The sequence below is a fragment of the Nematostella vectensis genome, chromosome 2, assembly GCF_932526225.1.
Source record: "Nematostella vectensis chromosome 2, jaNemVect1.1, whole genome shotgun sequence".
In the NCBI taxonomy this organism is placed as follows: domain Eukaryota; kingdom Metazoa; phylum Cnidaria; class Anthozoa; order Actiniaria; family Edwardsiidae; genus Nematostella; species Nematostella vectensis.
Window position 1 is genome coordinate 14,838,954 of NC_064035.1, and position 15,401 is coordinate 14,854,354.

The following is a 15,401-nucleotide window of genomic DNA, read 5'->3' on the forward strand; positions in this document are numbered from 1 at the left end:
CATAACGAATATCGGAATAAAGGATGATAAATACGCCGTTGTGTTACCATGTCTGAGCCATATGTACTAATTTCACGCCTTATCTGTTAAATTTACTATATTATTGGCAGTCCTCGGCGGGAGGTACACACAATTGGATATCCGTCGTTGAGCAAGCGGTCAGTATCTTGTTACAAACCAATTAATGACGTCACTGCCACAAAATTACCCTATGAAGATTTTGTGAGGGTGTACGATAATGGGAAGCCTGTGGTATGGGGCTCCAATTCTAGCACTCAAAGTCAAATTTTCTACATGCTTTTCCATGCACGTAACCCGAAACGGGGCTAAGATTACAAGTGGGTGTTTGACCGCTATCTTGCATTTTCGTTCTAAGAGAGCGGGAGGGAGCAAGGACCTGTCGTTGTGAATAATCAAAATCAGGCTACACTGAAGGTTTAAAATAGAAAGAGTATTTATTATTTATCATTAAGTAGCATAGTTCATGGCCTTTTTGGCTGCCACAACACTCGGCTGTTTTTAAGCAAATTTCATTTTTCAAATCTTTTGCTTGCTCTTGTCTTTCTTTTGTTATTATAATAATTATTTTTATTATATTTTTTTTGGGGGGGGGGGGGGGGAGGGCGGGAGGATGAAACACCCGGCACATCTCACGATTTGTAGGCTCCCCCTATCTTCACCTGCCCGCCCTGGTAAAAGTTTTTAACAGTTATCCTCTTGAGTGTACGTCGCTATCTTCTCGCGCCTCTTGTGATTTCCGTGGCACGGTGCCTATCTCACTTTTTTTATATCAGATAATCATGCTCCCTCCCCTTCCCTTCCCTCCCCTTCACCTCGGGTGAACATGCTTTTTTTGAAAACATACGAAGAAACCGTTGTCGTTTTAGAGGTCTGGTACCGAGGAATTTAAGTTTCTTTTCAGAGGCTTTCTCCATTTACTAAAGATGGTCACAGTCACTGTTTTTCTCTTCTGAATACGATTCACAAAGTCTGCGAAGCAGCACGGTAGCCCTACAATTGACAAGAATCGTGCAGGTTTTCCAAATAATAATATTATATAATAATAATATTATATTATATGAAAGTGCCCGCGTCTGGGAAAAACGACAATTTTTGGCTCAATTTTCTTGATATGAATGAGAATGGCAGCTGCACCAGCTCACTCAACCAAATGATCTGAACAGGTCTCAAATCATCAGCTATACGCAGAAACCAGACACGTTTCATTCTAATAATGTCTTTGTTATGAAAACTAATATTTTCTTCACAATTATAGTACTGGGATGATATATAAAGCGTGACAATGTAGTCATGGCAACTGCGAGCGTCACAATATAATAACAATAATAATTATATCAAATACCAAAAACGTTTAACTAAATTCCTAATGCTATTACATCATCGAGAGAGAAAATAAACGCTAACTATGTCTAAAACTAAATATGTTCAATCTTCATTCACGTGACTATAAATCATTAATCATTTATCTATATACACGCTCGCCTAGAAAGCTGTAAAGCTGTAGCTTATATGGGCTTGAAATGTTGGGCGTGTTTTTTTTTGCAAAGTTCAGACACTGGCCATTTAGCGCCAGTGTTATAGAGTGTGATTCTAGAAACTCTGAGAAGGATTTCTACAGGAAAAATGATGCATTGAAGCCAAATATATTGTGCTACATATTTACTATCTAATTATCAATAATTGTTCTCCGTGTGGGATGGTAGCCCAAATGGATCGGTGTTAAAGGAAAAGATGGTCTTGAAGGCGATGCCTGGTCCTAGCTGCGTGCTGATTTATTTTCCTAGAGCGAGAAAGGAACATTTTGAGACTCAATACATCAGAAAATCTTCGAGCGGCGAGTACGCATGCGTAGAGAGTATCAGGGCGAATGGATCACGAACGGACATTCGGGAAAAGTTCCTCAGACGGAAATCACAGCACTTTTATATGAGAACGGGTTAAGAAAATAGCTTGTTTTTAAAACAGTAGACCACGCCCAATGGTAACGTGCAAACAAAAATAACAAAGGTGGAACGTTATTCCCTGTGTGGAGATTGCAGACGAGAATGGGGAATCCGTGTTTTCGTAATTGTGAACAAATTTCTAGTAAAAAGGGTAGAATAAACATTATCTAGGTAAAACCTTTTCCCTTATAATGCTATTTTATCTTGCAATTTCCTAATCATGCTAATCATGTGCTTAAAATTCTTGAAAACGGGTCTAGAATTGTGCGAGTCATTAAATCATATGCATATTACAAGAAATCACGAACAACATAAAACACGTACAGGGTATGAGTACAATCATCAAATAAAATCAAACGTACGGATCACAATATCAAATAATCAATAACATTAACAATAGAACACAACGTAACCACACAACAAGCTCACAGTATAGCACTCCTGGCGTGACTGGAAGGTACGAGTGAACGTAATACGTACGTGTCAGTCGTGTAACGATGCAAAGGGCGGGGAAATGAGGATGTACAAGACAGGGGGAAATGAGGGTGTAAGGCACGGGTGGTGTATAGGGCAGGAGGGTGTTACGGGGCGTCCTAGGGTGTAATAGGAGGTCAACTTGCCTGGAAGCCCTCGGGACCTAAATTTAGCGCCCGTAATAGCGAATGCCCGTTATTCATTTGAATTTCTTGCTTGTTTTATTTTTTGTCCACAATAACGAGGTATCCGTATGGCGAAGTTGACTTTAAAGGGCTACTCATGGAGTAACAGGGGGTATGCGGTATGCGGCGTTCACTGGCAATCAAAATAGAAAACCGGCAGCTTGGTTTGTATCAATCTATACTAGGCGTTGCATGCCCAAGCCTCCTGTTTGCATGTTTGATTGCTAGTGCGCCTGTAACGTACGGGGTTGAGGAATTAGCATTATTAGTAAGTATTAGCCTAACCATTGGATATCACCGTTCTCCCTCCTCTTTTCTCCTTTGGGGGCGGGGGCCATTGCCGTTTAGCCATCACGGGGGGTGGGCTCTTAGTTTTGGTGCCAGACGGCGAAGTCGACGCAGAAGCAGCGGGAGTAGGTCTACTCCACGAGGGCTTACTAGGCGTGGTCTTGGGCGAAGGGCTTGGGGTGTTCTTTTGGAAAGCACTAGACGCCCCGGAACCGACATTTGGTGTTGTCTTTGCTTCTAACGGCTTTTTTTCTTCTTCTTTTTCTGCCTTTTCCTTGGGGGGTTTGTCCTCTGGCTCCTCTTCTGAACTCGAGCTGCTTGCCGATTCTCGTGCTGCATTTTTTTTAGGAGGTGCTGCGTTTCCCTTAGGAGATGCGCTGTCCCTTTTGTCGTCGCCAGCTGGGGTAGAATGCGTTTTGTCATTAGATGTCGTGGATGTAGGTGTGGACTCTGCGACTGTTTTCTTTTCGGCTGAGGCTGGAGACAAGAAAGGCGCAGACGTGGGAGGACCGCTCTCAGGAGCTTGAACTCCTGCTTTATGCATTGCCTTGACGCGTGCAAGCAATCCGCCACCACCACCTCTTCCCCCGCCTGATTTCTTCTCGCCCTCTGCCGTCGCCCTAGCGCCTGCAAGAATTCTGCTCAAGAAATTCGTACTTCGGATGGCGGTCAGGGCCTTCTTCCATTTCCTCCTTGCCGTGAACGCCTTCAGTCGATCTGTCTTGATTCGCTTTCCAGTTTCCTTTTTCGTGGTCAGCCAGGGGTGCTCCATGCATTTCGCTACACTTATCCTGGCTGTTGCTTTTAATACCAAAAGTTTTTCAATAAAGTCTTTCGCCTCGTCTGAAATATCATCGAACACGGGATCATCAAAGTCCCATTCGGCTGTCTGTACATTAGCGAGTGTCTCAGCGTCGTTATCACCCATAAACGGGGACAAACCGCTAAGCAATACATACGCGATCACACCGATAGACCACATGTCCGTAGCGGGGGTTATCCGGTCGTACGTCAAGACTTCGGGTGCAACGAACTCTGGCGTACCGAACATGACCTTAAGGTTCTCTTTGGGATTGTACTTCCTCGCGAGCCCAAAGTCAATGAGCTTGATCTGCCGCGAGTCTTGTTTCACGATCATGATGTTTTCGGGTTTGAGGTCTAGATGAAGGACCTCCTGCTTGTGCATGTGTTCTAACCCTTCCAGGATCTGCTTCATGTAGTGTGTGACATCATTCTCAGATATAAACTCCTCCTCCACCACTTTCTCGAAGAGTTCTCCTCCAGTGACGAGCTCCATGACGAGAATCATCTCCTGCTGTGAAGGGGTCTCGAAGGCGTCGGCGAGTCGCAGCAGCCGCTTGTGTCTGATGGTATTCATGATCTCCATCTCGTGTATCACATCTTCGCGATCTTGAGGCTTGGAGCATTTGATGAACTTCGCCGCAAACTGCTTGCCAGTCTTCTTATTGACACATTTGCAGACCACGCCGAATCGACCCTTGCCCAACTCGTCTTTGATTGTGTAGTATTTAGTAATGGCGTCGGATTTCAGGACCACGTCTTTGTCTTCGTCTTCGGACTCCTCCTCAGATATGTCGGACTCTGCGTCGCTGGCGGACTCGTCGTCTGATGGGACGGGGTCGTTGATGATGAGCTTGGCGCTGCACGACACCTTACCGTGGCGGTTCTCGGCCACGACCTTGTACTCTCCCGCGTCGGCGTGCTTGCCTTCAGTAATGATCAGCTTACAGTTGTCGTTCTCGTCATAAAGAAATGTCAGTTGCTTGCACTCCTTCAGAAGCTCTCCATTACGGTACCACTCCACTTCCGGTTCCGGATTCCCGGTGATCTGACATTCAAATCTAGCGGCGCTGCCCTCGATGATTTTACAATCTTTGAGTTTCTGTTTGAAGACGGGTGGTCCTTTGGGAACGTCGTCTACACGGGACACAATACATATCAAGCGTTTAACGATTATACGGTGCAATAATAAGGGAGAGTTTCTGAACCCTAGAGGTATAGGGGTGGGGGTGTAATCGCTTTTTACGGTTGCCCACACAGCGCTAAGGTCACAAAAGAGGCAAAATAGATTAATCGGAGTTTCAGAATATCGAATGCAGATGATGCATATCGTGCGGATGAGCGAAAGCCCCCAAAAAATATAAATATTTCATCGATGAATTTGATATAAGTACGGAGCACCGTACGATTGAGGAAATCAATAAAGAGATTATTTTCATAGAGAGCAATAAAGATTCGAGGTCAGTGATGAAAGAGCACGGCTACACGTAGTGAGAAGGCGTGGAAAACCATAGATATCAATAAACAGTCCACTAATACACTCCGCCAGATAACTAAATTACGAACAACAACATTGACTCGAAATAGAGCCCGACGCGAACAAATGAAAAGTCCATTACGGAATAATTAGGCGCGTAAATACCGCCAGATATCTGGTTATGCAAGAATACAAACCGAAGCAGAAAGACAAAAGACGCGTTGAGCCGTCCATTTAATAGCGCTGTTATTGCGATCTTGAAAACTGATAAGGCCGTAACGTTAGGACCATAGTGCGGTCAATAAAACACAGTAACACAACACAATATAATTGTTGCCATTTGAAAAGTTTGTCTTTCATTAAAAATGATCCTAGCTAAAGCAGACCCGCATGTTTCACACGAGGAATGTGATGGTCATTCACGTCGCCAAGATAAAATCTATTCGTTTCGAACATGAACTGGATAAGCATTTTGGAATAGAAATTCATAATGGAAAAAGCTTCGAGCCTAAAGGTTAATGATCAGCGCTGGAGTGTGCTTATATAATATGAAAAACATGCGGGTGAGAAACACCTCGAATAGTTAAAGCTACGCTATGCTATGTGTCACGGCTGACTGTGAATATCTATCCAAATACAGCAAACAACATTTTCCTTTCACAACAGACAGCCGAGCATTATAAAGCAATACAAACGAGTATTATTGGACTTGAATTGCGATTACAAAACGATTCACGGGGTTACCGGGGTCTTTTACAAATAATAGACACACAAGCCATCGTAGCCAACTTGAAAAGCCGAAAAAATACGATTTTCGCGTTCACAGTAAAACCCAGATTAAACTTGTGGGCAAGGAAGAATTCATCAGGGTCCAGTTGTTGGTTTGAAGCTCAAAGTAAGAGCGGACAGGAGATTTATGATGCGAGTTAAGGAACAGATGCAGCGAGGCACTCAGTTGGGCCGTAAAGATAAAGAACACTACCTACCGGTCGAGTTGCCAACAACATTGGGACGGTTCGAGGAGAAGCGACTGCCCTTATACATATCTAGCTTTGTCTAGATAGCAGCAGAAGCTCTTAACACGGTACCATGAGCCGGGAATTCGCACTGAGGAACTTCCAACGAGCACTTCGACCAAATCACATAGCTCAGCCGCAATGCCCCGAACGGAAATACCGTTCTCCTATTGGATGTGCACAATTTGATACCGTGTCGTAGCGACCTCCGCGCAAATATCCCAGACACGTGAAAAACTCAGTACTACAGAGGTAATATCCCCAAGACTTTGGCAGAAATTAGCATGCAGTGAACGCGACAAAAAGACGTCTGGGGGCACTCGCGGCAACCAGCAGGAATTGGAGACTGAGCAGGACTTTGGAGTATCGCGGGAATGCAAGTCTGCTTGATGGATTTCAGCGGCGAGGTCACAGACTTAGTGTCGTGACGTGAACCTATTGGTGAGCCCCGGTGTCCTGTCTCCTCTCCTGTTTTCTATTGAGCGCGTTTGACAATCGCGGTAATTAGAGAGAGAGAACCACCACAGGAATCCTAACCTTGTGTGTGAGGGTCGGGTGTGGCGTCGTTCAGTAACGCGTGCGCCGACAGAAGTCACTACGTTAAAAATGGCTCAGAATGACTGAAATTAGTCTTGCAAGGCAAGAGGAATCCTCCTGAACTGTCCGTCTAACGGTCTCATTTTCCCCAGGTCGAATTACGATGAACAACAAAGTCGTACTGTTAAGGTGCGAATAGATGCATTACGTGTAACCTGACACGTGTGTTAGATTTTCTCTTAAAATGCAAAGGTCACAGCCTCATCATCTTGAAAAGCGGCAGCTACATTGACCATTTTGCCATCAAGTTGTCCTTAAGTGGCTCTTTACAACTTTTTTGGTATTCTCGAGTTCATTTTATGCCTCTACTGCACTCCGCAGGGCGAAAACGAGAGAAGAAGCGAGGAAGGAATATAATAACGAGACGTGAGCACGCGGCTTTGGTTACACTGAGCTGTCATCGACTGCTATCATGTTGTTCGAATATCTGCTAGCTTATTTGCCACTGACAGACACCCTCGTCAATAAGGATAATCAAGGTCCCGAACAAACGCAACATCTGCCGCAGAAAAAGCTCCTAGTTCTAGAAATTAAATATATCTGTTGAACCGATAAAGATAATCTTTACTAGCCCCATTGTAGCGGCCGTAACATAGGTGGGTGCTGGCCGCCTACAGGACTGACTGTTATACTATCTTTGAGCTTAATCTATTCGGCTGTAGCCAAACGAACTTCTCAAGGACTCCTGGAAAATTGACATGAGCTTGGAATCATGTATTAAACCAAGTAAACACCCGACAAGAGTTCACCCTGAGATAAAAATGAGACGGTAAAATGTCCTCTATAAAACAACCTAGACAACTAAATACAACCGAATTTGTAAAATATCGAGACATATGTAATATATGTCCTCGACTAGCGGATATTGTGCGATAAAAATAGCTACACACTGCTATTTATGTGGAGGTACTGAAATAGGAGATGGACAGGTGGTCCAGTCATTGCGAAGGATCGAGATTACGCTAGTCTATAGCGCCAAGGGCAAACACATCACCTAAATAAACAAGCTCTGGCTTACACGCAATACAACTGAACGTGGAAAAACTAGACTCTAGCGCAACTAGTATGAAGCCATATCTCATTTCCTTTTCTGATAAGCAATCGGTTAATATTGACAGCAATCAGCATACAATGAGTATGAGCCTTTCCGAATTGACGTCAGTGAAAGAGAACAGGGGGTCTGACGTTGGTTCTATCTAATGCGTGAGAGCTGCGCGAATCATGCCGCAGGAACTAGCCGGCGTCTTATTTTCTAACCCAATTTATATAAAAAAATAGTTGCTGCCAAGAGAACGCGTGGTGACTTGAGCTGACACATCACAGGTTCAGACAAGGCACAAAGCGCTTTTTGGGCGACAGGGATAAAGGGGGGGGGGGGAACTCTCCCTTTAAATGAGTGTAAAAAATAGTATATTACAATGCGGCATTTTAAAAGGCGTGTATTTAACAAACGTTCTCACTGAATAGGCGTGCTCGTGCATCTATATGCGACATACCACTACATCTCTGTTTAAAAATAATAATTTAACAGTGTGTAGCAATCTATCTGATGTGCGCATGAATAAGTACGTTTTGGTTATCGCAGATACTAGTTTTCACGTGCGCTTTTACCAATAGTGTGCGCATTTTTTTTTATACCGATCTTGGATACAGATCTATCAAGCAAAATAACGTACAATGGTTTAACAGTGCGTAACAACCTATCTAATGTGCGCATGAATAAGTAATCGCAGGTAACTAGTATTCAGGTGGGCTGTTACCAATAGTGTGCGCATGCTTCTTTAATACCGTTTTGGATACATATCTATCTAACATAATAACGTACAATGGTTTAACAGTGTGTAGCCTATCTAATGTACGCATGAATAAGTATGTTTTGGTTGCTGCAGATACTAGTATTCAGTTCGCATGCTTCTTTAATACCGATCTTGGATACATTCTATCTAGCATAATAACTATAAATATTAGTGGGTGCAACGTGCGCGAAACGTAAAAGTATACCGTCTACACACGGTGGATTTTATTTATTCATTTGATTTGTTTGGTTCGTCATGGGTTGAGATCGAGGTGGAATGCGTAGATCAGGAGTGCCATACTCACGCGTCCTCTCGCGGTTCACTGGGCTCCGTCTGCCGCTCAGGGTGGGGCTGCGTCGACCCGATAGCGGCACCCCCTCCATGCTCTCCCTCTCAGGCCTTAGACGCTCCATTGACCGCTGCGTCTGCTCCTCAGATTGTACTTTACCTTTTTTGAGGCCGCCCAATAGCCCCCCAGCCCCTCCCCCAGGGGCTGCTCCTCCTGGTGCGGCGGCACCCAGGCCTCCCATTCCCATCGATCCCAAGCGACTGAGCGCGCGTAAAGCATTGGCCGTTTTCTTAAACGAAATAAGAAAATATTGTTACAAAAACAGTTGGAATACGCATAGAGATCAGACCAGGTTGGGAGCTGGTAGTGCTATAAGCCTTAAGTTCGTATAGAGATGGACTATAGATAGAGGAGGGCTAGATTGCGCATACGACATAGGAGGACGGTATTTACCTGCCAGCGACGCCTGGCAAGGAACTTCTTCAAGTTGTCTGTGCTCAGTTTCTTCGCCTCGATAGTGTGTGCTTTCTGTAACATGTAAGGAAAGAACCAATATCATTAGAGCAAGTCGCGATTACCAAAATGTTAAACACAAAAAGTTTGATATAACTCCTTGTTATTATCATAGTTATTAGTCGTTGAAATATTTCTATAAAGAAATGAGTTTGATATTAAACAATTATTGGATGAGGTTTTACTGATATCCGGAACGTCGAGGCCGAGACTGATTTCACTTGACAAGATATTGTTTATTCCGGATATCACTAAAACCGAATTCAATAATGGTTTTATTGTACATTGACACACTTTCTCGAAAACATAATCTATTCCCGATTTGCAGAAAGGCCGCCACTTCTCTCAATCGAATATTCGCGCCCTAGCTGATTAGTGAAGACCCTCGGATTGCGTGATTAAAAAAAAAATAAGGCGCGCTCTTTAGCCAATCAAAATCGACATTATGAGCACAATCTAAAATAATAGCATTACTAGTTTACCTTGAGCCATTCGTGACCCAGACATTTATAGATGTCATTTCGTTTCCTAGGATGAGAAGAAACGCTTCAATTATTAGCGATCACGAGATCAGAACCACGTAAAACCGGGCCAGCATCGGCTGACACCAAGACAAAAAACATTCGAGTTGTAGTTGTACAAAAAGATGTAAAAATCAGTTGTTCTTACTTTGGGTCTCGTATTAACAGCTCCTCGATAAATTTTTTGGACATGTCAGAGACGACCTCAAAGGACTCGTCTTCAAAGTCCCACTCGGCTCCGGACACATTCTGGATCGTCTCGTTATCGTCGTCTCCCATGAACGGAGATAGGCCACTGAGCCTGCAAAACAACAGAGTTGGTCAGCGTACACAATGTTTTGCATGAAGTACAACAGTTTATGTGAAGTTTAGTATAATGCAACAAACGGAACAAAACGGAACAAAACTGGATGCTACAACACAAATGCAAACACTTAATACTTACAAAACGTAGGCGATAACGCCAATACTCCTGAAATAAAAAGAAAATGGCACCATTAACTAAAATGCTCAACAAATGTGCAACAACGCGGCAGGAGAGAGTGGACGTACCACATGTCAGCGGCAAGTTTGATTGGCTCATAAGCGAGCACTTCTGGGGCTGAAAGAAATCAAGCACAATTAATCGGTATGTTACAAGGAACATATAAGCTTTGGAAAGTTTTGGAAACAAGTTGTTTGCGTTGAATAAGTGAATACTTTTTAGTGCTCGATAGGTCGACGACGAAAATAATATTGTTAATGATAATAATATAACTATAATAATGAAATAACAACAAAAACAACAACAACAACAACAACAAAAACAACAATAACAGAAACAAAAACAGGAGGAGGAGGTGGAGAGGACACTCCAATGATGTTTCGAGGCTTACCGACAAACTCAGGCGTTCCGCACGCAAGTTTCAAGTCTTTGCCTTTTTCGATGATGTGGGCCATGCCAAAGTCGATCAGTTTCAGGTCCTCTTTGCCATCTGGTCGAATTACGCAGAGTACGTTTTCAGGCTGTCGGGACAAAAATGTTATATATATTCATGTGTATATGTGTTTTATACAGCTGCACTTGTAGGTTGTATATAGTCTAACCGTATGCATTTGCTGTATACTTTCCGCTTGTCTCAGTCTGTCTTGTTTATAGTGTAAGCTTATGAATCTTATCTACATAGCTTGCGCTTGAATGTGGTATATAGTCTAAAGTTATGCAAGTGGTGTATACTCTACGCCTGACTCAGTGTGTTGTATAGTCTATGCATATATTGCTTGTGTGATGTATATAGTGTAAACTTATGCAAGTGGTGTATACTCTACGCCTGACTCAGTGTGTTGTATAGTCTATGAAGTGTACTATACACACCTTCAAGTCCAAGTGGACTATGCTTTTTCTGTGCATGTGCTCAACACCCTGTAAGATCTGTCGCATGTAACGAATGACTTCCTTCTCAGTCAGGTTGTCATCGTTACAAATCTTCTCGAACAGTTCGCCTCCGGACACGCTGGAAAAGAATGTTAAAGACGAAATTTTAAACTACGGACACGCTGGAAAAGAATGTTAAAGACGAAATTATAAACTACGGACACGCTGGAAAAGAATGTTAAAGACGAAATTTTAAACTACGGACATGTAAATTATTAAGGATAATGATGATGACGATGATTATTACAAAACATATTTTTTTTTCTACAGGGTATAAACATAACCTTTGTTGTTATCTTAAATAATATAGAAAAAAAACATTGGTTTCCATTTATACCTCGATTTAACATTATTTAGGGTGAATAAAACGAAGATGATGTCGATGATGGTGGTATTGGCGATGAGGATGTCTTAGTTATAACAATAATGTTGGTATGTTTAATGATTAAGTACATGTTACTGAAAATAGTGATGTCGGTGGCTATAAAGATTGTCGTGTTGGCGATGATTATTATGATGACGAAAGCTATGATCATGATGATCATTCTAGTGGTGATAAATCATGGCTTACAATTCCATTATGACGATCATTTCCCCGGGTCGTTCGTACGCGTCGGCAAGGTAAATCAGCCGCTTGCTGTGAAGATGGTTCATCATGGCAATTTCCCCCATCACCTCTTTCTTGGACTCGGATGATGTTCGGATGAACTTCGCTGCGAGGACTTCACCAGTCTTTTTATCTTTCACTTTCTTTACTACGCCAAATTTACCCCTGGAATCAATGCATATTAAGCACTCTTAGAACTAAGTCTATATACTTTTCCCCCTCCTCCGGCCTCTCACTTTCGAACACTCTCTTCTACTTTCTCAGTCTTAGCTTTCTCTTTTTTTTTCCTTTCTTCCCCTCTCTTTTCTTCTCTCCTCGTATCGCCCTCTTCTCTCTTCTCTCGAACTTTCCGCGTTGTCCTTTTCGAATATGATCCTTTCCATTCTACTTTTCTCCTATTTGAACGTCCCCCTTTTACCATTTCCCCTTCCACGGTCGTTTATAAGCATAGAAGCTGCGGTCTTCACTAAACCTAAAAATCAAACTTTGATTTTTTTAACAACTAACACCTTTTCGATCATAGATGACATTAATGTTACATGCTGCTTACTTTCCGAGTTCCTCTAGAGAATCGTACGCTTGCTCGAACTTCTTGTCGGTCGCTAAGTAGACATCGTCTTTTTTTGGTAGATCGAAAACCTTAGGGTCAACGTCCTCGTCATCTGCACATCAACGATACAACATTCAGCTGGACTTATCCACGGTATGAGCACAGTTATATCAGGCAACAAGACCCCAAACAATGAGGTTCGTAAGAGTGCAACAAAAATAACTTCCCAGGGGGAGGGGGTGGGGTACTCAGCTATAAACATGACGGGGGAGGGAGAAGGGTCAACAGAGCTAAAAAAAACCGGGTAAAATGTGCAAGATCCGTGTCATATTGGCATATATAAATTGATGCAAAATGTTGATTCCAAAACAAAAATGCACCCGACACTTTCACCTTCTCAAGGGTAACACTAAAGACCATTAATCGTACAAGGTACAAGTATAAACCCACATAACTGTATCATATCGTAGAAAATAGCATTGGAGTTGACAACCAAGTACTTGTGTTACTCACAAAATAAAGGTTGTGGTTGATTCAAAATGTTGAATGATTTGTGGTAACAATGGTCGAATGTCAACAACACAATTGGCTCGTAGTATTTGAATATTTCATGGTTATGGGTTATGACAACGCATGCAAAGCGTCATGGGAGCGCGTAAAGGCGGTATTAGGCGTAGGGTTTGTGCCATGTCCTTCATCACGCATGCGCATGTTTTGAGGGCACCTACAGACGGCGTTAGATGACGTCATTGTAGACGTGCGCAGACGGTCTCTTCCGTTCACTGATATAGTCGCTCTGCTTATCTCCAAGAAGTATCATGCGGACAAAAGTTACTGAGATTGTTAAAAGCATATCATACGCTCTGCAGCAACAATTTCATGCATTCAGTACATATCCGCTTTCCGAGTCATGCGTTTTTATTACTGCTTATCACTTTAAAGTTTATCAAGCCATACGAAATGCTAAATTGTGTTTTTAAACAGGATTCTGTTTTTGTTTGTTTTGTTTTTGCTTAAAAAATATAATTTTGTTTGTTATTTTGCTCATGGACTGAACAACCAAAATGAGCCATTTTGCCTTTTGACTGTACATTCCGATAATTGGAAATGGCTTTTCGCTTAAATTCAGTTTCCCACGGTCGTTTCATCTGCATGTCACCTGAGTCATCGTCCACCGTAAGCTTGACCACACAGCTGTCTTCGCCGCCGTCGTTCTTCACCACCAGCTCGTACTCGCCCTCGTCACGGAATTGAATGCGTTCAATGGTGAGTGATGAACGATCGTCTGTGGTCTCGATGTGAATGCGCCCCCCTGATTTCAGCTCCTCGTCCCCCCGGAACCACGTGGCTGTAGGGACTGGGTTCCCAGATATTAGGCATGTTAAGGTGATCTTACCCCCCACTACCCCACTACCTGGAGTTGCAGCTTGGTCGACCTTCGCTGGAGCTGTAAAATTAAAAAAAAAAACCTTATAAGCAATGGGTTGTCTCAAAGAATACGGAGAGAGAGGGCTCTTCGTTTCTTCTTTATTTAACGTTAAAAGAGAAAAAAAAAGGAATACTTGGCTTTTATACCTTTCTATTCAAGTTGACCCACCCCTCACCATACCTGCATTAACTCAATCTTACGACGAGGGTCGGGATGGGGGGGGGGGGGGGGTCCAAATCCCGTTTCCCGGCCATAATTCTCACAAAATCCCGGTGGATTTTATAATACTGTATACAGGGGAGGTGGTGGGAGGGGGGGCTTAAAAGAGAGACTAAATTTAGAAGGGTTAGGAGTCTTAGGAAGTAAAGTCCGCTGAGCAGCTAGGTTTGAAGTTTCCTGCTATTAAAAAGCTCTTAAAAATGCGGAAAATGAGTGTTAATAACTCTAAATATGCAGTTGGAAAAATGGCCGTTTTCCCAGCTCAAAATAAAGCGAATCCCGGCTTCCGACGACCCCTAGTTGCCATCATACGATCCTACAGTGACCATTATGAATATGCGTGTACTTTAATTTGACCTTTTGAGATGGCTATCTTAAGCATTTTAAACTGAATGCAAATACAATAACACAAAGTGATTCACTGTTTGACGCTGTTTTACAGATTCATGGTTCTAAAAGGAATATTAGACTTTAGTCGAGCCCCATACATGCCAGGGCGTCAACAGAAAGGCTTGGCGCCCTTTGGGGACATGGCCTCGTGTGTGTAAACCCGGTATAATCCGTGTAAGCTCATGTGTATTCCAATAAGCTCCTCGAGCTCTCACATGGTACAACACTTAAAAACAATTCCACGGACAATGCGATTTACGTACCAAATTACTTACACTTTAGCTTATTATATAAAAAAGAACTAATGCCATGCCTAATTTAGTAATTTTGTGACATTCATTGATTTTGTTTTTTACTTTGTGTAAGAAATGCCCGTAGGGATACCTATCGATACATATCTTATACGTGAGAAATCAAACTTTATGTCGATACTATCTACTTACATTATAAAGTGTAGCGAGAAAAGTGCTTAAAAGTGTGACATAAAGAAGTAAAATACGATGGGAGTTATGTTTGTGGTTTTATCTCTAAAAGGATAAATGGGTAATCTTCAAAAAGCCAAAAGTTAAAATGAAGTTTCAATCTAGAAGAATAATCAGCAATTAAGTCAGCTGTAGAATAACGCAGAAAAACACAGTTTTTTTTACACTGGAATACAAGTACTAACGAGATTTTGGTAATTGTCAAGTCATGAAAACGTTTGGCAAAACGTTGCTATAAAACCTTTTTTTGCGACAAAATGTCGGGCAAATATTATCTTAAGCGTGTCGATATTTTGAATAAATGACAATAAAGATTACAGCCGATAGCGATAAAAATGAATCTAAAAAGAAGAAAAAAACACAAGTATGAGAGGGGACAACGACAAAAG

At 42.4% G+C, this 15,401-nt stretch overlaps 1 protein-coding gene across 5 annotated transcripts in view; it reads right to left on the minus strand.

The window, feature by feature from the left end:
- LOC5521826 (titin) overlaps window positions 1-15,401 on the minus strand; it is a 171,210-nt gene that overhangs the window by 4,249 nt on the left and 151,560 nt on the right. For 4 of the 5 annotated variants that reach the window (XM_048723309.1, XM_048723312.1, XM_048723310.1 and 1 more), the window contains 12 exons: window positions 13,652-13,939; window positions 12,493-12,604; window positions 11,907-12,107; window positions 11,276-11,414; window positions 10,797-10,926; window positions 10,474-10,522; window positions 10,367-10,393; window positions 10,070-10,222; window positions 9,883-9,928; window positions 9,341-9,415; window positions 8,903-9,176; window positions 2,909-4,849 (listed from right to left, as the gene is read on the minus strand). In XM_048723309.1, coding sequence (XP_048579266.1) covers window positions 2,909-4,849; window positions 8,903-9,176; window positions 9,341-9,415; window positions 9,883-9,928; window positions 10,070-10,222; window positions 10,367-10,393; window positions 10,474-10,522; window positions 10,797-10,926; window positions 11,276-11,414; window positions 11,907-12,107; window positions 12,493-12,604; window positions 13,652-13,939 — 3,435 coding nt within the window. Of the gene's footprint in view, window positions 1-1,221; window positions 1,802-2,908; window positions 4,850-8,902; window positions 9,177-9,340; window positions 9,416-9,882; window positions 9,929-10,069; window positions 10,223-10,366; window positions 10,394-10,473; window positions 10,523-10,796; window positions 10,927-11,275; window positions 11,415-11,906; window positions 12,108-12,492; window positions 12,605-13,651; window positions 13,940-15,401 lie in introns of those variants that run through there. The other variant, XM_048723311.1, reaches the window with a different exon arrangement.